The sequence below is a fragment of the Phaethon aethereus genome (assembly GCF_964289735.1).
Source record: "Phaethon aethereus genome assembly, chromosome: 2".
Lineage (NCBI taxonomy): Eukaryota > Metazoa > Chordata > Aves > Phaethontiformes > Phaethontidae > Phaethon > Phaethon aethereus.
The window spans coordinates 132,731,877-132,755,095 of NC_138582.1; the positions used below are offsets into that span (position 1 = coordinate 132,731,877).

General features: G+C 43.7%; 2 protein-coding genes across 2 annotated transcripts in view; one reads left to right on the forward strand and one right to left on the reverse strand.

The window, feature by feature from the left end:
- Positions 1 to 9,222, reverse strand: part of PLEKHA8 (pleckstrin homology domain containing A8) — a gene marked incomplete at its 5' end in the record, with an annotated part of 28,360 nt that extends 19,138 nt beyond the window's left edge. Inside the window, one exon of the mRNA XM_081996911.1 lies at positions 9,183 to 9,222. Within this exon, the coding sequence (XP_081853037.1) occupies positions 9,183 to 9,222 (40 nt within the window). The remainder of the gene's footprint in view (positions 1 to 9,182) is intronic.
- Positions 9,223 to 10,034: 812 nt separating this feature from the next.
- FKBP14 (FKBP prolyl isomerase 14) lies at positions 10,035 to 16,284 on the forward strand (the record flags this gene model as incomplete). The annotated part of the gene is made up of 4 exons (XM_082014705.1): positions 10,035 to 10,231; positions 12,082 to 12,233; positions 14,631 to 14,758; positions 16,126 to 16,284. 4 exons carry the CDS (start codon positions 10,035 to 10,037, stop codon positions 16,282 to 16,284), a joined length of 636 nt encoding a protein of 211 aa, XP_081870831.1.
- Between the last annotated feature and the right edge of the window lie 6,935 nt (positions 16,285 to 23,219).

Here is a 23,219-nt window from a genome sequence, read left to right on the forward strand (position 1 = left end):
AGGAGATGATTGTTCAGCAGAGAGCAGCAGTTAATTGCTTCAGACACTCAATGGCACAGAACCAATCCTTTAAATAATGCACAGCACCACAGTCAATACAAGCCTCTAATTCAGTCTGGAGATCCTGCTGCTACACGTGAATCATTTCAGCCACGGTCCTACAGCTTACAATTGCAGTTGATGCTCAGCCAAATTGCATCCCATCAATCAAAGACTGTGCAATCAATTAGCCAACATACAAAGCACTCTGCCTCCATCACTTTGGAGGCTGGTTAAAAATATGTTATGAGTCAATATATTTTATTGAGGTTTTTGTTTGGTTGGGTTTTTCAGTTCTGGGTCTTTATTTCGATGGGGAAGCAGCAGTCATCTGTCTTCCTTTGCAGAATGTAACTCTTCTTTATTAGATATGTATAAAAAAAGTCTGTGATAGGCAATTGTTAACTAGGAGAGCATATATTTTCAGAACAGAATTGTTACACTAATAAAAATACATTTTTGTAAAAGGAAACCAATTTAAAAAAAAAAAAATCACAGCAAGGTTCTGTCAGAAGATGCACTAACCACCTGGTACTCACTGATGCTGAGTCAGCAGCCATGGGAAGGTTATCCTAAACAACCAGCTAAAAATAGCAGGTGGCTGACAAATCATGGGCAGTGCAACAGGGATACAATCTTCAATTACAGGAGCTTCACATTTGCAGACAAGCAAAGAGTGGAGGGGAAAAAAAAAACAAATCACAACAATAAACAAAGCAGCAAAATGACAGACGCTTCCATGAGCACAAGTCTTGGGTTTATTCAGTTTTATTCTCTGCCCATAAACTGTCCTAGGAATATTGCAATTTTGGGAACTGAGCATTCAGACTTCACCTGATATATAAAGTTAAAGCTAAACCATTTGAGGTCTTACTGCTGCAAGCAGTAACACAACTTTGAAGAAGATACTAAGCCCTTCTACACTGGTGGTGTACAGGCAGGACAAAATATAGCTCATACTTCCACAGCTCATTTGAGAAGCCCAGAGCTATTAACAGTAGAAATTGACCTCGCTGGGGAAAGACACATATAAAAAAAAAGACAATAAAATGCAAAGCACAAGAAAAAGGAGTAGTAGCTTAAGGTCTCAGCCATAGAAGAAAACGAAGAGATTCCAGACAACTTCACAGACACTGGTTAAGGTCCTAACATGTATTGTGAAACTTAAAGTTAGTACCTGCAGTACCTGGAAGATCAGACATTGTCCACTACAGAAACAGACATTTAGGCAGTCTGCGCCTGCTAGGTATTCAGTATTTCTCCAGAAGTTTCCACAGCCTGAAAGATCTGCCTACTTCCACCGATACACTTCAGGAAGTCTGGATGCAGCTATCACCGAGCAAACTTGACATTTCTTGATAACACAATTGAAATTTGGACATAATTCAAACTTTAATGTTACACAACTCAGACTCCAGACAGCATTCGTTCTAAAATGCCAAGCCTGAAGAAAAAAAAACATCTGAAGACATGTAGATCATGTCAGACATCCACAAAGCCAAACCATCTGGGAGAATTACACACTCAAGGAATCAAACTGATGACCCGGAAAACAAGCTGCAATTAAGAGATGCTAATTCCAGTTGCACTTCTAAAAGGCACAAAGGCCAGACCCCCAGGTTTTTATTATTGCTTGCTTTCCAGTAGAATTATGTAATACTTTGTATTAATTTCTTGAGCTTCAACATAAGTCTTTATAAAAACTTATGCAATAGATCGTCCTTGGACTTCTTTGACCTTAATTCAGATTTTAAGTACAGACAGGAGATAATTTTGAAATTTCCACGTTACGGCAACATCTGGCTAACAGGAATTAAAGCCTCCATCACATCCCTGCTGTTAATATCACGTGCAAGACCCAAGCCGCAGGTGGCAGAGCAGAGGCAGATCCCTGCTTTTCTGTGCAGGGGCGCGAGACGGTCCCAGAGCGGCTGCTCTGACAGTCAGAGACATCTCACCGCAAGAACAAGCAATAGCCATCTTTTTCACCCCACCCCGAGCAAAGTAAGCTCTGCCATGTGTTCAACGTACCATCACCTGCCACTATCTCCCAGCACCCAAGGGCAGAAGAACAACAGCTTCTGCCCAGCTCTGTGTCAACGACTGATACCTGGAGAAGAGCTGCTGAAAATTCGGCTCAAACAGGACCAAGACAGTGCTGGTGTCTTGCAAAAAGCAGGAGAAAATCCAGTAGATGTCTTTCCCCAGTTGCCAGTGCTGATGTAGGTCTATGAATGCCATCAGGTTCACACCTTCGCTAAAACCCAGCCTGCTCCCAGTTCTTCACGAAGCAGCTGTTGGCCAGAACACAGCACCTTCTCCTCGCGCAACTGCGGCCACAAAACACCTGACTTCCAGTTATGAGCCATGTCGTATTTTCCAGTCAGAGGGTGCATCCAACAGCCAAAACGCAGGACCGAGCCAAGAGATCGTATTTCCAGCTTAGAAAGAAGACTGCTGAGCTGCCATGGGCCGTGCCGAAAAAAAACCCTGACTTCTGCACCGAGCTCCCTGTGTCTCCTCACCTACTCAACACAAGCGTTTCATACTGGCCCAGAAGGATCCCTGCTGGTCTTAATGCACTAATGCCCAACAGAGGAGGATTTCCCTGGGGAATTAAGGCTATGGAAATCTCCGTGTCACAAGCGGACAAAACACTCATTTTCAAGATCCCAGGGCGCTTGCAATCTCAACTATTGGGCACCCACACTAAATCTTACAAGCCAGTTCTTAACAACTGATCGCATGACCAAGTTCAGCTCACGCGGCCGCGTGTTTCATGCCGCCCGTCACCACAAGGATTCCAGGCAGGAAAAGCATTTAGCAAAAGAGTACCTTACACAGACCAAACCTGAAACTTCCCCCCTTTTTTCTCGTACAACGAGCAGAAGTAATACGGTTAAAGGGTTATCTTGACATAAGCAATTTACACCCAAAACTGCTGCCTGCTTTTTCCATACAGCCTCCTAAGGCTACCCAGTATTTTGGGAAGGGCAATCCCAGGCACTAGAACACATTCTTCAGCCTTAATTCTGTAGTGAAACAGTTGACAGGATAAAAGTCCCGCTGGTATCCATGAGGGACAGCAGAAGGGCAGACAAGAGTGTGTGACAATTCATGCCACTGCTCTGAGCTATTATCCTCTCACCTAGACAGCAGCTTCTAGAAATGCCCGTATTGCAATCTTACTCTGATTATGTGCATATTAACAGCAGGAATCAATACCAAAACCCCCTAAAGGTAATGAAGTTAGCAGATTTATCACTTCCAACAATGGTATCACTTTTTAAAGCGCTGGTTTGAGGGACACCAGAGGTGCAAATGAAGCAAGCAGCAGCTGAAACTGGCTTTAACACAGCAACTTGCTCCCAACGATTTTTCTTGCAGGGGTCCCACAAAATCCACCCTCATTTCAATCACAACTGTTAGGGCAGTGCTAGCAGCATTGAAAAAGCATCCTGCCATCACAGGGCAACTGGGTTTGTTTGCAGATGCAATTTTATGCCAGTGACCAGCCAAGGCACAGAGAGCACAATGTACCAGCAGTCAGGCACTTTTGAAGGGGGGGACAGCGAAAGGATGAAGGGCAGAGAGTGGATCATGGCGAGCGATGGAAGCAAAAGTTCAATAATTCCAGCCACAGCTCAGACACACTAATTCAAGCCATTCAAAGCTCCCGGGAGTTTCCCTCCTCTGTTTATACTTCCCAGCCCCAGCAAACCAGCAGCTCCTCTTTCTGACCCCTGGGGTGGTTATCAGGCCAGTCTGAGCTGACGCAATGAATTTATGTAAACACATATCGATACCACATGGTGGTATCTCTTCATCATCATTCTGCCACACCTTTCGCTTCCGTCCTACCCAGCCATTCCCCATGATCACTTATTTATTTCAGCGCAGGAGGAGTGAATGCAGAGGCACCGGTACTGCCGCATACCTGGCAGGGAACGCTGCACCATGTAGGCTCTGCAGCATTGCTCTGACACCTACAGAGGAGAGAGGGGACACCGATTTCCATTCCCGAAGCCTCAACAAACTTTGCTGCTGCGAGCACATTACTCAATTCCAAAAAGGTATGACAAAAGCAAGATTGCCACGTGAAGAAAAACAGGGAGGAAGGGAAGAGAGACGTGAGAAAGAAGGTCAAACCACACAAACATAATTATGCAAAATCCTAGGAGTTCAACAAACTAACTAGTCCCTGAAGCATCCTGAGTGAAAAGTGTAGCCAGAACTGGGTGAGACTCGGTCATCCATCTAAACCAACACCTGATCTCTAAGAGCAGCTACAGTCAGTTATACTGGGCAGACCACTGCCCTAAAGGCAACAGAAACCCCAGCTGTCTAGGTCCACCTCCACAAAAGTCAGACTTCTAATTTTATACAATCAGAACTTGGACTATACCCAGAGGCTAAAAAGAAGGGGAAAAATGATAAACAAAAGCTTTTTAGAACGAAATGTTTATTTAAGAGTGAAGTTTTCCATTAATTCCTCCATCTCTGGAAACAGAGGATGTTATTTCCAGAGTTGATATCAGCTGGACATGTATGTGTCCCCCATCCTAAAAGGTCAGATTTCTTAAACTCCCAGAACAAAGACTCACTTTAAGCAGCATTGCATGCACCCGGATTCAAGCTATAAAAACTAATGTTCTTTCACATTTTCTTGAGCTCTCCCCCAAAGTTTGTTAACGAATTCCAAATCATTAGAGACAAGAGTAACAAAGTTTTACGTGAAAGCTGAAATTTACTGCTTGGTGCTGGCTCTTGGCGTTGCAGGATAAACTGAAAAGAATTCAGAGTGTGACAATAAAATGAGAGTGGATGATTACAGACAGAAAGGTGGGGAGAGTGAACTATGGTATGTGGTATGATGCAACGTCACTAGTGATGGCGTGAATGTGAGGGTGTCATGCCTTGAGGAAGATGAATTAGTTAGGGTTAGAGTTACTCAGTACAATTAAGGAAGTGGATATTTAAAGACCAGGAAAAGCTTAGCTTTCTGAAGAAAAGCGATCAAAGCCGTTTCACGGAGCATACAGAGAATACCAGGAAAGTCGGTGGAGGCCGTCAGCGTTTTTCTTTCTAATGACGAAGCTGCCTTTGATTCCCAAGCCAAGAGCGGATACATACCACCTTTTCCAGAGTCAGCAGCAATCCTGCCTGTGGCCAGTGATCCCAGGTAAGGCGTGCCTTACGCTGAAGATCGGAACCGAATTGAACTTCAGCCGAAAAATCAACTGCAAGTGCCGTGCTTTTACACACACCAGCGAAGGAAGGTATTCCCCAACTCCACGCTCTCTTTCCCTGTGGGTAAGCGATAGTTTACTCATTCTGTAAGTCTGGTGAGAAATCAAAATCACAGATTATTTTTACAAGGTAATCTCCAAGGACTAAAGAAATTTCTTTTATTAATCAGAAGGTATGCTTAACAAAGCGCATGAATTGCAGCTGGAGTTCAGCCACAGAGTCCTGCGGGAGACAGCTTCCAAACGGCAAAGAGCAGCCTTCACGCGCAGCTCACCTCCGCTCTCTCCTCTCCCTCCCGGGCAAGCGGCATCCCTGCGTTTGACATCAGCCCTGCTACGACGCTGCAGCCAGCTGTGATGCTGTCCACACCAGAACGCTTCATGCTCAGCCAGGACCACAGGCAGCAGCAGCAGCGTAACAGACAGAGGAGCTATAGGGAAGGTTTAGGGTGACACTTTTGTCACCCCAATTGCTGCCTACAATAAGTAGTACCGGCATAAGAGTTATACTCCCTTTATCCTTGCTATAAGCCCGTCCCTAGCCTCCACAACCTTTAACATGCAATGCTAACAGTAGATGGAGATTTTTGGCAAAGGATGAAACCTAAATTTAAGATCAAGTTACACGCTTTGTGAATGTAGGCTCAGCTGAGGCCGGTTTACATGTCTGCATGATTTAAGTCGCCCAGTTCTGGGTTTTGAGGATTAATGACTTGAAGTTTGCAGAAGCGTCATATATTTGCCCAAGTGAAAAAGCGTTACCACACTTCATATGTCAGTGATAATTCTGCTTGCAAAGTGCCCTGCTCCCTTAAGGTTTTAACCAACTTAGTGGGGGAAGTATAGACAAGAGCAATGTCAGGACATGTTTTTTGCAAACACGAGATCCCAAGTGGATTTTCATAGGCTAGACCTGAGTGCATACCTATCTGATCCAAAGTTGGCACACTTCATTTGAACTTAAACAAAAATATCAGATTGAGAAATCACTATCTGGTGGCCACTGCATTAGGGGAGAGAAAAACTCTTAAAATCTCAGTTCTCTGAACTCAGAGATTTCAGAGGCAGCGCTGGAACCACAGCATATAGAAACCACAACATGAGTGCAGGATCAACACCAGAGGAAAAACCCTATCTCCAAGCAGAAGCCAAGTAACACTGATTCAATTTATCCCAATCTATATAAAGCAAACAAGTGAATTTATTATAAAACAAGATAACTTGTTTGAGCAGTAAGGCAAGCTAATCTGTCTTCCAGCTGCTGGCAATCATGCTGTGCTTTCTTTGCCCTTTGCCCACGGAAATCCAAGCTTGTTTCCTACTTCTGAAATGTTCTTGCTGTCAGTAACTATGCAATTTGCAATAGAGATCTATCTCCCTGCCCAAGAGCCAGGCTGATGTGCACTTGACCTCACACAATGGCGATGGCAGAAGACGTTGTAAATGCAAAACTCCCAGAAGAGACTCAATTACCAACAAACTCCACCAACTCGTCTTTCACAGCAAGAAGGGAAAGCAGATCTCCTTTTCTATAGTTTTAAGCTTATTCTTTGGTGAATGTCGTATCTCTGTGTGAAACAAAGGTGTGTTCCTTATTATGAGGAGGAAAGGGTGTAAGATACCTACTGTGTATGTTTACATCAGCACTGTGTTACTAACACAGGCGTACACCGATACACAAAAGATGACACACATTTTCCCGACTTTTTGCGTGTATCATTTACACAATGCAGCACCAGAGTAGTTAACCTGGAGCAAGAGGAAAAGCAGAATACTGACAGAAATACTGTTCTGGATGACCTGTTGAACCCTCTTGCTTCCCATAATCCCCAAAAGGAGGCTCCCCTGTCTCTCACTCCCCAGCTCTCTGCTACTGATACGATAAATGCCACATTCCAGCACAATAGTTTTTTTGCATCATTGCATAATTTTATAACTTAATGGCTTCAGGGCAGGAAGTCTTCATTCTACGCCAAAAGAAAGCACATGCAAGCCTAATTAGCTTGCAGAACAGCAAATGTACAGTTCTCAAACACACACCAGACAGGCTTTTCTGCAACCTAAGAAAAGGCATGGAGTGACCTTGACCACCACTTACTAACAGAGTCAAGTTTCATCAACGAAACCAGAAAGATGCTTCAACCCTCCATCACTGTTTGAGAACAAAAACTCATCTAGTTTTCAGATGGGGCAACTAAAAAAGAAAAGAGGTTTCTTCAGTCTGCATTCGCTTAGATTGAGGTCTGAAAAGTGTCACCCTTCTTCATGAAGATCAAGGGTCATTTGGTTGAAAGTGTGTCTCAAAGTGGCTAGAAAAAAAAAATATTCATTTTGATGGAACTGGAATATTTCTGGTTCTTAGTCTTCATCCTACCACCAAAACAGAAGATAAGTCCAGCTGATCCTACAACATCCACGCTCAGGCACAAATGCTACAATGCCGAACACCAGTCAGTCATGTACACATGCACTGGTTCCCATAGACACTCACTCCCCAAATTTCACGGCACGAAAGCAAGCACAAGGGTTCCAAATACACCCCAGCACCTAAGCAATGCAAAGAGAAACAAACACATAAAACTTCAGATCGATTGAACCATGGACATTTTTATTATGGGGAAAGGACTAATAACACTGCTTGAGCTCTGCAATCCAAATGGAAAAGCCAAGCACGGCTCCTATTACTGCCACACACTCCATAATTCAAGAGCATTCACAAATAATTAAAAAAAATAATCCATGCCTATTCACTGAGACCTGACAATTTTTGATTCCCCTTTCAGAACACGTATTGCCTAAAGGGGAAAAGCCGCAGCAATCTTCCAGCACACCAATAAATCCAGCCTCAGTCACCGTTCCCCCGCCATCCCCCTGCCACATGAAATCCATCACTTGCTTGCCCTTCAGCTTTTTCTTTGTTTAATTTTGTTTTCCTACAATGCCCGAGTAACCAGAGAGGTGCAGCTGTTCCAGCCTCTCTGAAAAAAATTCAAGCCGGACGGCAGCCCCCCTGCCCACACTCCCCAGCAAAACCTGCACCTGGCAATGTCAAGGTCGTGGTTATTTTGCTCTGACCATCAAGTTTCCAAACTGTTTCAACAAACCACAGAGACGTTTGCACCAGGCAAGACGCCATCCACGCACCCCGAATTACAAGCCACCCCTGACCCCAAGGTGTCGGGCAGTGGATATCCCACAGGAGCACGGGTGGCACCGGACCCTCCCGGCCTCTGCGGCGCTTCTGACCCCACCACCTTTAACCTCCGCTGAGCAAACCCTGGCCGCGCACGGCTGCTTCCAGTCTGCTATGAAAGTCAAGCCTCCCATGGCACAGCAACACCCAAAAAAATTAAAATCTGGGCCTAGCGCTAGCAGGACATCCCCCCGATTTTTTTTTCTTTTTTTTTTTTTGCATATATTTTCGTCCAAAACCCCGAAGAGTGATTTAATGCCCACACCTTTTCCTCACAGATCTGGGATTTCCCAGACTCCCCGATGCAACTCAATAAAAGCAATGAAAGTTTCACGGGGAAGTACAGAACGGGGAAGTTCAGGGGCGAGTATGACCTAACGCATCGGAAATAACCCCAAACCCCAACCCACAACCCCAGGGAGGGCAAGGGAGGCCCCAGACAAGCGCTGGCACCCATAAGGGAGTTAAACGCCTCCTCCAGCGCTGGACGGCGACAATGTGGCAGCACAGCTGGAAAACCAGGGTGCACGGCCGGGTCGGGGCGGGGGAGGGGGAAGGCAGCGCTGAGCCAGACTCAGCAAAAACATATATATACCTGTATAAAAATGTGTATATATATATATATGTAAAAGAAGATGACGGTACCCGTCCCGCTAGGGAAGCCCGCCCCGCGCAGAGGCTGAGGTCTGGCAGCAACTCACCACTCAGGTAGTTGGTCCACTTGTACAGCACCCCCTCCATGGCGGTCGGCCCCGGCCCCGGCCCCCGCCCCCATGCAGCGCGGCCGCCCCCACGGCGGAGTTAACGCCGCCCGCCGCCGCCGCCACCACCACCCCTCGCGCCCGGCCGCGCCGCCGGCACCCAGGGCGGGCACCGCCCGCCCCGCCCGCCCGGCCGCCCCGCCCGGCCCGGCCCAGCCCAGCCCAGCCCGGCCCCCGCCGCTACGCTCCTAGCGCCGAACGCGCCGCTGCTGCGCACCCAAAGTACGACCCGCAGCGCTACGGAAGCGCAACCAGTTCTAGGAATAGCAACCCACGTGATCGACAGGAGAAAGGGGGGTGGAGCAGGCGCAGAACGCCCAAAGCAGGTGGCCTTCCGCAGCCAATCGAAATGCGCCTTCGGTGAGAGCACCGCCCAATCGGCAGCCAGCAGGAGCCGGCTCTATTGTGTGAGCTCTCCGCCGGGCTACCCCGCTTGCCAACGTTCGCTTCCTGGAGCGCCGAGGCCCGCCCACTCCCTTCACTCAGCGCCCCTTCCGCGGAGCTCGATTGGACAAACTGAGGGACGGGCAGGGGCAAGCCCCAATGGCCGGCTGCTTCTTCTGGGCTCCTTCTGAGGTGAACCAATCAGGGGGCGTGCCCCCGGTCCCGGTCCGTCGGAAGCTGGGGGCTGCCAGCTGCGAGGGCTGTTGCCACGTCTGCTGGGCGGGCGAGAGGCGCCGCGCACGGGGCTCTGGCCTGGCCGCTGCCGTGGGGCTTGTAGGGGAGGGGGTGCGGGATGGCGACCTGGCGGCGGTGAGGTGGCTGCCGCGGGGCCCTGGCTGTGGGGCGGCGATGGCGGCGGCGCTGCGGGCCGCCCTGCTGGGCGCGGCGCTGGGCTGGGCGGCAGCGGCACTGATCCCCGCGGCTGACGTGAAGGTAGAGGTGCTGCAGAAGCCGTTCCTCTGCCACAGGAGGACCAAGTGGGGGGACATGATGCTTGTTCACTACGAGGGCTACTTGGAGAGGGATGGCTCCATGTTTCACTCCACGTAAGTAGCTTGCTCCGAGCGGCTCGCCTTGGAGCTTGCACGGGGAAAAACACACATACGCGCATATCTATCTATCTATCTATCTACACACGCGTGTGTGTATGTATTTTAATGTAGGTGATCTGTTCTGGTAGTGCTTTCCTGAATCAGGACCCCTCACAGGTGCCCGCAGTCCGTACGCGAAATAGCTCTGTGAGTGTTTGGTTGAGAGTTGATGACTTTATTTTATTTTTACAATTACTCCGCCTTCCCAAAACGCACAAAACTTGTGTTCACCCGTGTGCAAGGAAACAAAAGCAATACATGCATGTTCATAGCATGGCCTAGGTTTAATTTGTCATTGAATTAAAACAAATAACTCTGCACAAGCTTGTCTGTGGGACCCTTTCCACTGCCATCTATTTTGAGGAAAGTTTGAGTTGCCCTTACACTTCGACAGGCTAGGAAGCACTCAGTGCTGTTTAAGATTAACACCGACAGTAAAGCATATCTGCTTTCCATTTGCCAGACCGAGGCTATAAAATAAATCTTACTCAGCTTTTGTTTCTGGTTAGTCTGTAGAAAGTAGAGCTGTAGGGCATTTGTTAAAAGATGGAGATGTTAGGCATCCTCTTCTGCAATTTAGACACAGGTTTTGGTGTATGATCTCAGTGATTCAGTTGTTCTTCTGCTACACACGAATTTCTCTCTGGTGTCTAAAGCAAACTTCTAGGGGAGAAGTCTGCCTCTACCTAAAAAAAAAAAAAAGAAAAAAAAAAGTTGCATATATCCTTGCACTACTGGCAGCACAATGACATCTTTTCATTACTGAAATGGCGTATTCTTCACCTGCCCCCGACCAGACAAATCAACATAGCAGAGCCACAGTAATACAAGTAGGAGGAAGAGCCAGAAATTCGAGGGAATCTGTAAGAGCCTGCAACGACTTGCTAATGTTGCTTTTCCTGTAAAACATGAATGAAATGTTAATAGTGGGTGACGGCAAAATGCTCAAGTAGGCTATGTCTGAAGTCTACTTTTGTGGAACATATAAAAAAACCCAAACCAACGTTTTGCATGTTTAGGCTCTTGTAGATGATTTAAACTAAAATTTCACTAATTTTTCTCTTGTAGTTAACCTGCCTCTCTGAAAGGAGTTCTAGTGACACTCTTAAGTTTTTGCTGCTGACTAACTTCTGTGAGTGTTCTTTTCTTGTTAAGCGCCTTTCCAGCATGACTAGTAAAGCGAGCTTTTAAAATTCTGTGTCTGTCAGTAGAGTGAAAGTAGCCCTGGTGTAGCACTTAGTTAAATTGGAAAAGGGGCTTGTCTGCCTGTTTTGAACTTGATTGTTTTGCATGCTTCTGTTTTTCTAGACTCTCTGTTGTGTAGTTGTTTTGGGGTTTTTTTCTTAACGGCTTTTTTGGATGAGGTGTGACTGATTCTTCTAAGCATGTTATAAGGTATATTGTAATCATGACCAAGCTGGTTTTCGATTTGCAATTTACCAAAGAATGTGCATGGTGTTGAATGTAGATTTTAAATAGAAATGCCTTTCTAGTCTGATCAGTTTCGAAGTTGATAATAGGTGATCAGGGCAGTGAAGGTGGGAACCCAAGTTGCCCAGTGTTGTCATAAACGCATCAGGTAGATGTGGTTTTATTTCTTTCCACTTCTTAAGGAAACTTGTCATGCAAGGGACAAGCTTTAAAGACTTTAAAAGTCTAGGTTTTTAACTGAAGAAATGCCAAGGTGCCAATTACTGGTGTGTTTTTTTACATATCTGTGCTGTGAGCATCTTCCATCTGCTCCACATGCCTTTTATGGAACTTGCTGTCTAAAGACTTAAGTGTTTTATTGCGTTCTTTTCCAGTCACAAGCATAACAATGGTCAACCTATGTGGTTTACACTTGGCATAAGGGAAGCTATCAAAGGCTGGGACAAAGGTTTGAAGGACATGTGTGTGGGAGAGAAGCGGAAGCTAACTATTCCACCAGCCCTTGCTTATGGAAAAGAAGGGAAAGGTAAAACACCTGAAGACTGTCCCTTACTGTAATTGTTTTTCTGTATTTTACTGTTCTTCGTGGCCTAAGAGGTTAGGAAGCTTTCCAGGCTGATTTCGTTAAATAAGAAAAATTGATGGAGTCGGGTGCTCTTTCCCACAAATCTGTTTTTTTCAGAAATAACCATTAAGTGGTTATGTGGTAAATGCAGGAAGAAAACTAGGAATGGATGGTAGCTGCTGTGCTATATGCTCTGAGTGTCTTTTCTGTTAGTGCTGTGCTCTGCTTTTTTTTTTAGTTTCTTTTCACAGACAAGCTAGAAGTGGTTGCTTGGGTTACAGTTGGCTTTTTGGCAGATGCATCTGTGTTTGTGGTAATAATTCGTGAATGTGCATGTGCAAGCCTCATTCTTGTTTGCAGGTTTCTTTTAGAACTTGAAGAATCTCCCTGTACTGCTGCCCAACCAGTTCTTAGTTGATACAGTGAAAAGTCACTGTTTATTTCTCCATACAGGGACACTTAATTCTTTCCCTCTTCTAGCTATTTTCAGTTTGGGCAGTGGTCCCTGTTATCCACAGTGAGATACACAGGTACGTGGGCAGTTGTGCTGGCATCTGCTGAAAACTTATTGAATGATGTACTGTCAGATAAAGTATTGTTTGAGTGTTTTTTCAGCCTGTCTACTACTGACGGTGTTGTGGGTTTTTCCTTTCAAACATTTCCAGATTCCTATTTTAGTGGGAGGTCCAGATGTGCAGTTTGCAGTTAAATGAGTGACAGTTTGAAAGATGCAGGAAGGTTACTCTTTCTGCTTTATGGGGTCTGTTTTAGTTAACTTTTTTTGAGCAACTATTAGAATATTTTGTCATGACAACAGTTATCACAAATGACCTAAGGTAATGCAAGGCTTCAAAGCAGAAAGGAGAAATCTCTTGGAACATAAAATAAAAAAAAGGAACATAAAATGCTACTGCTGTCCTCTCCCATTACTCTGAGACTGTTTTAGGAATGAGGAGTGTTTGCACATCTGTATCTTCTGACAAGTAGGGCTGAGCATAGGCTAAGTATTACTCCATGCTAAGTAGTACTCCATACGTACAGCATACTCCATATCCTCCTTTCTTTAAAGTATCCTTTTAAAACCTCTTTTACTAGAGGTTTGGGGTTCAAGACATAGTATTAGAAGTAATCCTGTTTCTAGCAGAGAACAGGAAACTTGTGGTCAGTCAACTGTATGCAGGGCACAACTGTAAATTCTTCCACAAAAAAATATTAAATGCTGCCATGCTCACGTAGTCATCACAGGGCTAATTGCCTTGATTAGTATGTAAAGCACTACAGTTGTTCTTCAAAGACTTGCAAGCCTCACCTCTGTATTTAGTGCAGGGTTGAACAAGTAAACACTGCTAGCTGTTGTAAGAAATTACTTGCTTTAGGAAAATTTTGAAGTATTTGAACATAATTATGTTGCTGGTTTCAAATTATGCCCTTGAAGACAGAATTATTCCACATTCTTCATGCTTTCCTGTGAACACACATAATTTCACTAGCCTCCCACCTGGTGCTTTGCTTGCTGTCTGACTTGAATGATGAGTCAGATGCCTTTTTCTGTAACACTCAGAAAAATTACCTATGTTCCAAACTCGAAGCAGGCCACTCTGCCCTGTATTTCCAGAAGTTTCTGCACATTGATTCATGCCAGTAATCTACAAGCCCATTTGTTGCTGCAGCTAACACCATAGCTCCAAAATAGTAGATGTGGATTAGGTTTTTTCCTTATCTTCTTAAGGCATAGGAATATTTTTTTTTTGGGGGGTGCTGATGTCCAATATAGAAATCTATTTGGTCCTATTCAACCTCTGTCTATATAAGGAGTGGAGTGCTAAAAGGTCTTTGACAGTAGCTTTAGCCATCAGTGTGACGGCATATCACACACCTGTAGTTGAATTTGGAGACTGGCAGAGTTATGGTGTATCAGGAAGACTGAACTCTACCGTCTTGCTACCCTGTCTGTTGGTCTTGGCTGTATGTTGTGGTAGTGGCCACCTGGCTGGCTGTACAGTCTCCTTCACTGTTTTCTACTCGCATTTTGTCTGGCTCTGTCCATGAAAAAGACTCAAGAACGTTGTCTCAAACCTGTGGTGATGATTGCTGGATATGAGCTCACATCAACATGTACTAGACACTAACAAAACTAGTTGCATCTAAAGTTGTGCTGTAAGGGCTGCTTAGGGTCCAGGCTACATTCTGAAATAGTTGCACTTATCACTGTTACAGATACTTATCCCTGTTAGTTCAGGTTGCTGGATGCTTTGAAAGTAGGATTACTGGAGCATTGCTCTGATGCATATGGCTTTTGTATGGCACTGAATGTTGTAGTTGTTTGTAACTTTTCTCCATGTTTACCATTTTGAGCAGGAAAAATTCCACCTGAGAGCACACTGATTTTCAACATTGATCTTCTAGAAATTAGGAATGGACCAAGGTCTCATGAGTCATTCCAAGAGATGGATCTTAACGATGACTGGAAACTGTCCAAGCAAGAGGTGAGTGGGTTACCCTTGTTGTGAGCAAAGCTAACAGGATGAGATAGTGGAAAGGGAAGGATAAGCTTAACTTCATCCAGTTAGGGAAGTATTGAAACACAAGTTGTATTTTAGCTACTACTGTGCACAGAGCAACTCTGAAAGCAGAATACACGTATTTAAGAGTGTTTAAGGCAGTTATTTTTTGGGCGGTGCACTGGACAGGTAAGTAGGACTAATGAGTTGTTAGCATGGATATGCTCATCATGAATCGTAAGACATCCAAAAAGTTACTGCTAGCCAGGTGCTCATTAGTCATTTAGGGAAGGGTGAGTCTCTGTTCTTCCTTGGAGATGACTTTCAATGTTGCTGCCTTGCAGTACTCTGCTTTTTTGACCTTTGGAGTTTTATGCCTCTTTGTGTTGGTATCTTTGCTGCTGAATGCTCTTCAACTACTATTCCTGGCTGAACAATTAAGCTACTTATTCTGTGCTTTGCCTTTCTTGCATGGCTTCAGCTCACATACTTTCTGACATCTTAATAGTAGATTTTTTCAGTAAAACTAAGCCAAGGATGCACATCTATGCTAAACCACGCTGAGCCTTGGATCCCAGCGGACCTGCTGGACTTGGGGTTCAAGAGTGTGTGCCCCATGCTTATGGGAGACTTGGATAAAGTAAAACATCTTAAATAAAACCAGGCTTCAGTGCTTTTTAGAGTTAGTTGCTGATTTACTAACAAAACTGGAATTAGAAATTCTTCTGCTGCAGGGCAGTCCTGTTACATAGCATTCACTGTCTGAAGGACATGTGTTCAGCATTATTCACCTTCTGTTTGCCTGTTATTTTCAGTCTTCTGCTTTTCTGATGTGCAAAAGTCATCCGTGAGAAGTTACGATAAACCACTGTGTTCTTTTTTTATCCGGGGCTGGTACAGTTTACTAGTCCCAAAAGACTAATCTGTTGTACTGTGCATCAGACAGACAGTGTCAGTGTGTCCAGTGCCTGTGTATTAGAAATGTAAGCAATGACCTTAAAAGATACCAGAATATGAAGTGAATAAAACAGACCTGAAACACGGCCCATTTATCTTGCTGTTAACGGTCCACTGTTACAGTTCTTGTTAAACAAGTGGTATCTGTTTAACAGGTGAGTATGTTGGTATTGATACTCTTGTAGAAGGCTCTGCAATTTAGAACACTTGGCATCTCAATAAACTCAGTAAAAATAATCTGATGTTCAAAACACTGCTCACCATTAGTAACTAGCTTAGTGTAAATAACTGTTCCAGCAGTCTGTTTAAAAGTTACCTTGAATCTTTGTCATATGCTACAGTAATCAATTCATTCATAAGCTTAAAAACATTATCTCTTGCCTTTTTTCTAATAGGTGAAAATTTACTTGAAGAAAGAATTTGAAAAGCATGGAGCAGTGGTAAATGACACCCAGCATGATGCTTTAGTTGAAGACATATTTGATAAAGAAGATGAAGACAGTGATGGGTTTATATCTGCAAGGGAATTTACGTACAAGCATGATGAGCTGTAGAAAAAGGTGGCATAATTTTTTTGACGCAAATGGCAGTGACTTAGACTGGTTCCCTTAATTTTGTGTTTTGGAGTTGACAGCTGCTGTTGGCTAAGAAACACTCTTTGTTTATATAAGAATTCCCGTTCATTATGTACAAGTGTGTTAAACTATTTTAAAGTATGAAAATGTACCTCTTTTTATGCAGCAAAGACTTGCACATCAGTGTTTTTTTGAATTTTATATTAACTTATTTTTCAGAAATGAAACAAACTTTCTGGTTATCAAACATTGTGAAAATCAAAATACAGGTCAGTGCCTTTCTGTGACTTGTTTTTGTGTTAAAGGAGTCACTGAAAGTGATCTTATGTATAACTTCTAGTCTGTGGCTTATTTACTTGACCTTCCTTCTTGTGTGTCACTGCTTGAAAAGAAGTATGCTGACCTTGCTTTTTTCCTGTGGACTTTTGAAAGATGTGCTAGAAAGCATCAGCATCTCTTCATACAGCTGAGAAACTGATACAAAGCTGAATGAGAAGAATGACTGTTCTGTGCTGATTTTGCTCTTCTAAAGGGAGAGTGTTACCAACCTTGCCAATAATTACCTGCGTTTGTCTTTAAATTATATGAACAAAGTAGGAGTTAAATGCCAGACTTTCACTTTTAATGTCAGCAACATCCTAGGAAATGTCTGTAATTTGGAAAAGAGCAATTTATGCTGCAGTGCAGAGGTGGTACCCTTTACATATACACGCACATGTTTGTTTTGAAACTCAGAGCTTGCATTCATGAAGAAAGATCATAGCTTTCTTCCCCTCAACTTTTGAGGGAGATCTTGAGCACAATGTTACAGGTCTGAATGAAGTTTTTCCAATTTGCAGAAGGGAACGAGCATACTGACAGAAGGATCAGTATAGCCTGAAGAAGAATTTGCATTGGCCTGCCTGCTTTGCTACTGCCCGAGTTGCGGAACTTTTCATCGTTGACCCCTTGCACTATTTTTACAAGTGATGTGAATTTTAAATAAAGTGACTTGTTTAGAAAAAGGGACATGAGGTAAATGTTATGGTGCTGTGCCTTCACAGAGGTGGAGACCATGAGGATTTCAACTCTCTTTTGTGTTTGTTTGAACTGTTTCCGGAGAGGAGGAAACATTTACCAATTGTTCCTGGGTCCTTTAATGAAAGGGCAGGGTATCTTAGGGAAGGAATTAACCTGTATTCTGGCACTATTAGCATATAGGGCTCTGAACACAGTATTTTACTTGAAAAATGTCACTGGAGGCTATGTAGGGACACAAAGCAAATCCAATTGTATGAAATTGAGGTTGCTGCATTGCACTAATCCCTCACTATTGCCAAGTGAGACTCTATGTTCAAGGTTCTCAATGCTGTAGATGAGCTAGTTGTTTTCCCTGCCACCTAGTGTTGCAAGTAAGTCTTAGAAGATTGCTTTATTAAACAGAGTTCAGCTGCATATGGACATTACAGATTGCTGCCAACAGTGACTGTTTGGGGGGAAAAAAGGTTAAGTGAAGGTACACAGTGGTGGGGTTTTTTTCTTCCAGCATCTGGCATTCTGTAGCTGATGGCCTATGTGATATGGAATTGTGGCCACATGTTTTGGTTTCAGGAACCTTTAGGTCTTTTTCCTCAATGATGCTAACTAATTTTTTTGAACCCATTTATACTTTTGCTTCCATAATGTTCTGTGGCAGTGAGTTTCACAGTAGAATAATGTAGGAAAACATTTCCTTTTGTTTTTCGGCTTATAGCCTGTCCTGACTCTTGTATTTTGAGGAAATAATGAACAATTCCCTATTTAGCTCTTCTTACTGGTCATGATTTTGCATATCAATTACTTTTTACTCATCACTTGGGGAAAATTCAGCTTGCCTGACTTCAGCTCTCAAGGTTGTCTATTTGTTCTGTGCTGGGAGTCTTGATTTCTTCTACAGTCACCAGAGCGCTAGGCACTTGAAGGTAACTCATGACATGTATATTGTTCATGTTGTATCGGGATAGGTGCCTTATCAAACTGAGGTATCTGTCTCTCTTCATTGACTATATGGGGAGCCTAGGCAATTATCACAGCCTAGGCTGAGGAGGGCTAATAGGATATGAAGTTGGCCCATAAAGCAATCTTGCCTCCTTTGTAATAAATGAGTTGGTAGTCAGGGAATGCTGGGGAATGTACATATGCATTATCTTCTACTTAGTTTTTTTTCTTTTAAAGCATTTCATAAAAATAAATTTCAGTGAACATTTATTGTACTTAATTTGTTAATGCCAGCAGAGTGTTAAAGCTGCAGGACCAAGATGCTTAATTTGGTGCGTTGTGTGTAGGTTTGTGCCAGATGAGTGGATGGTTTTTGTTCTTACTGCTTTTCCTGGTTAGCTGTTATATTTCTGAAATGGAAGTAAAAAATTTTTCAAAAATGCAGAATCAGCAGCAGATTCAAGAAGCCACTTCAACTTTATTTACCGTTTGGTATTGTTAAAGTCCTTTTGTGAAGATGAAGGGATTTCTTGGGTAGAAATAGCACTGCCTGTCTTAACCTCAGTTGCCTCTGCTTGTTAAGCCACAGGACATACTGCTGCAGTGCCAGCAGGAGCCAGCTAGCTACCTGCAGGAGAGCAGGGGCAGGCAGCTGCCTGTCCTCTGAGGGGAGAAGGAATATTGGAACTTCAGTGGCACTCGGCAACATTTTGGCTGGATTGTGTGTGAAGTGCAAGGTGTATTTCCCCTGAAGAAAGAAACCCTCACTGCGTGTTTGTAAAACACAGCACTTCAAAAAGTAGAGAGGGCTCAAAACAGAGCACCCTCCTCCTGCAGCTTACAGCCACCTTCATGTATTTCTTGTTGTTTTGTGGTTATATAGGAAAATACATACTGATGGTTTTTAAAATGGCAGCCTGTCATTCAGAGCCACTACCCAGTAATTACAGTGGGAGTTGCTGCCTTCTGTAGGTACAGAAGCAGCCTTCAGAGCTCGCTTTATTTGAAAATTTTTGATATGCAATGCAGTGACACAAAAAAGCTTTTTGGCAAAGCTTCAGGAATTGTGCTTATAGTCTGAAAGGTTTTTTAAAGCTTTCTTCTTTGAGATCAACCAACAACCAACAGGGTTGAAAATGAAGGAATCGCCTTAGTGGGTCTTAAATCTTTGCTTTTCAGTACCTCATGACCTTGTGCTGCCAGCAACATCACCAGTATAGAGGTGTTTTGGTGAGTACTGTATGTGACTAATAAAATTGCAGTGTTAAGTACATATTGAACAAACTACTAGCATAATTTCTTCTTCATGACATTTAGAATTAAAATGATCCATAGTGTGTTTCCTGACTACTTCAGTGTAAAACTAGGTGGTACAGGTCAGCCTTTAAATTACAATCGTCTTTGTCATACTTGCTCCCTACATCCCATCGTTTCTGCTGTTAGATATGAGGTGGTCTATCCCTTGATCCAGAAATCCCAGTTTCAAATGGCAGGTGAGTATCAGCAGGATGGGGAGAGCTCATTGCTTTGGGGCATTCCAGGGAAAAGGAGCAAAGCTAGGGGAAATATGGTGAGAGTGGAAGTACACAGAGCAATGTGAGAAGTGGAAAAGACTGTTTCCTACATCCTTTGGCATCTGCTTACTTGGCAGAAAGAACATTGGCAGCCACTAATGTAGGTACTGCAAATTAGTAAGGCTGGTTCCTAATCTGATTTTGACTAGACATTGCTGCTTCAGCCAGTTTCTATATGGATTTTTACTCTTATGACAAAGTTTAAATTCACACTCCCGAGGTCCATTAAAAAATATTCAGATAGGTTTGTTGCATTTCACTGCTGCTTAAAAATACATCAGCCTCATCATAGACCTCTTGCAAAAGACACGGAAAAAACCACAAAAAACCCCAAAACCCACTACGCCAAAACCCTTCATGTATCTTCAACACTGAATTGTTTTTGGTAACGGGAAATAACAACAAAACCTGCTTGTATTTGTATAATCCTGGATAATTTTAGCTTCTCTTGAAAGTTAATCATAATGCTTACATTATGTGCCCTAGTTTTCTCCTGGTATATAGGAAAAACAACTCTGACAAAATAAGGGTCTTCCTTTAGCTATCCTGCTTGTGTTTTCATGCTTGTGCTTGATTATGTCAACAGTTTCACACATGAAATGTAATTGAAAAGCTCCGTAAGAAGCTATATATGTGTTACAGGGTCAAGGACCTTCACTATCGGCTCTCCCAGGTTGGAGGGGATTCAGACAGAGCCTCCTCCTGCATAATATTTCTTCCTTCTAGGAGGTTCTCTTCTAAAAGCAGGCTGTTTTAGCTAGGGGTTGCACCCGGTTAGGGGCCGTGTGGTATTTTTGTTCTCTTGAATGATGTAAAAAAAGTAGGAGTTTGGTTTAGCTGAGAAATTTGCCATGAAGATAGATGATAGTTTGAAACATATCAGGTAAGTAAATTTGTGTAAGGTTTCTGAAGGCCATGTCCCTGATGGAGGGCTGGAGTTTGTCTACAGGAATAGTTGAGGGTTTTTTTTCCTTTTCTTGGGGTTTTTTTCAGCTTGTAACTGCTCTGCATCTCCATTAGGTAAACAATGAACAAACCCGCTTTTAAAATGTTAGGATCTGACTGCAGAAATCTATTGTAGCACACTCTTCAGAGCTCCCCAAATCCCAGTTATGTTTTCCTCTAAAAACTCTTGATACTGATGCTAACTACCATTAAGAGCTGTTCTTCATATCAGTAAAACCCTTCTAATTTCTAGTTTGTGTCATGACCTGCTTAAGGAGATTAAATGATGCAGGATAATTGATTCCTCATCTGGGAGTCAGACTGAAAGCATTAAATCAATCCTGTCTTCTTACATTTTATTGCCATTGAAATTTCTTTAAAGCAGCTGATGTTTCCTCTTCTGCCTCTTCCCCTGAACAGTGAACTAGGTAATACCGATTTCTTTTGTGTGGTTGGGCTGCTGTCTGTCTGGGAGTAAATAGCACAGCTTAGCTCTGGTCTCTAATCTGCTGGGATATGTCTTTAGAGAAAAGGTTTTCATTCCATAAATACGATGCAAATGTTCTTGCTGACCTTGTGTCCATGTCAGGGTATGGAATCTATAGGGCTATAGCTAACGGATTAATCGTAGCTTAAAGGAAGTTATGACCTGCTGGATTTTACTCTTGGCAACACTGGCCACCGTACTTACGAGAGGTAAGACTGGCAATGTTCCTTCCTTTTAACAGAAGGTAAGAATTTACGTCTGCATCCAGTATTTCAGCCCTTATGTACCATCATGTCCTCATCGCTATTGTCAGTATCATTAGTTGAGTTAAAACCTGGGCTTAACATAGTCACATGGACATCGTGATGTAGATTTGCACTCTGAAATCATTCATCACTTCCCCTCTGCAAAACTCAGTCTGAAGCAAAGTTCCCAGACCTGTGGTGCTCATCTTGCAGCTGCCTCATGAGCACAAACTGCAGTGGGAGCACATATGGAGCAGAAATGGCCAACGCTCCTATTAATTTTGTCCAGATCCTGTTATTGCTCTTTTTTCACCTTTATTGCTCTTTTATTTGACCTTATTGCTCTCTACAACTACCTGAAAGGGGGTTGTGGCAACGTGGGTGTTGGTCTCTTCTCCCAAGTAACTAGTGATAGGACGAGAGGATATGGCCTCAAGTTGCGCCAGGGGAGGTTTAAATTGGATATTGGGAAAAATTTCTTCACTGAGAGAGTGGTCAGGCATTGGAACAGGCTGCCCAGGGAGGTGGTGGAGTCGCCATCCCTGGAAGTGTTCAAAAAACGTGTGGATGTGGTGCTTCAGGACATGGTTTAGGGGACATGGTGGTGTTGGGTTAATGGTTGAACTTGATGATCTTGAAGGTCCTTTCCAACCTTCTGCTAACCCAAGTCAAGCCCAGCACACCTCGGCACCCTTTCGAAACAGCCACCGCCAGCCATTCACGCAGTGGCTGTGTGAAGGCAGTCTGGTGAGGTGGGCTCTAGGACACCAGTGAATAAGCTTTGCCAGTCCTCTGCTGGCTTTGAACCTTCACACCTTGCCTCTTGAGCAGGCAGCTGCGGGCGGGCAGCAGAGGGATGTGTCGGTGTCTCTGGACAAGAGTGGAGCGGCACCAGCCAGGCTCGCACTGGGGGGAAGTGGCAGGGAAAATAGGCAGGGGAGTAGCTCTCTGAACCATCCAGTTTTTCTTGGCTGATATCCACAGCCAAGATAAGGAAGTTTAAAAACTCCTGAGTAATTTTACTGTTAATGTTTCTTTATTAAAATATGTACATAAGGAATAACATGCAACCAGCATGAAACGTACAATACAGTTTGAGCTTTGTTATTTTTCCCCATCTCCTATTAACTACTATTTTCCAGTTGTACATTGTGGACAAGGCCATTTATGTAAATGTGGGCTCTTTTATGACCGAGATACTCCGTTGTGGACATTTTAAAAAATGTATTTTTCCTGTCCTTTTGGAAGTACAGGAGCCAAAAGGACTGTTTTCTTTCAGTATTTCTGTTATCAGAGGTCCCTTCCCACCTGCAGCTATCTACCCCTTTCATGAGTAAGGAAAATAACTTAATCATTGAGGGGTTTTTCTGGAGTCAGGACTCCTTAAAGTCATATTAAAAAAAAAAACAAACACAAAACTGCCCAAGTTTAAGTCTCCTGAAAAGCAGAATAACAGAAAATGCTGCAGCAAAAACATCCATAGCCTAGGAAGGACATGCCACTGCCCCCAGCCCCCACTGTATGATGTGTATGGGAGGAGAAAAAAAGGGTTGCTGACACAAGCAGAACTTTTTAAGGGTACTCGGCAGACCTGTTGCTGTGGTAACTAACCAGAAGACTGTAACCTCCCCTGAAAGAGTCCTATTTGCACTGCACCAGGTGGCTGATAAATCATGTAGTAGTACTTTCTGTCCCTCGTATTACTGT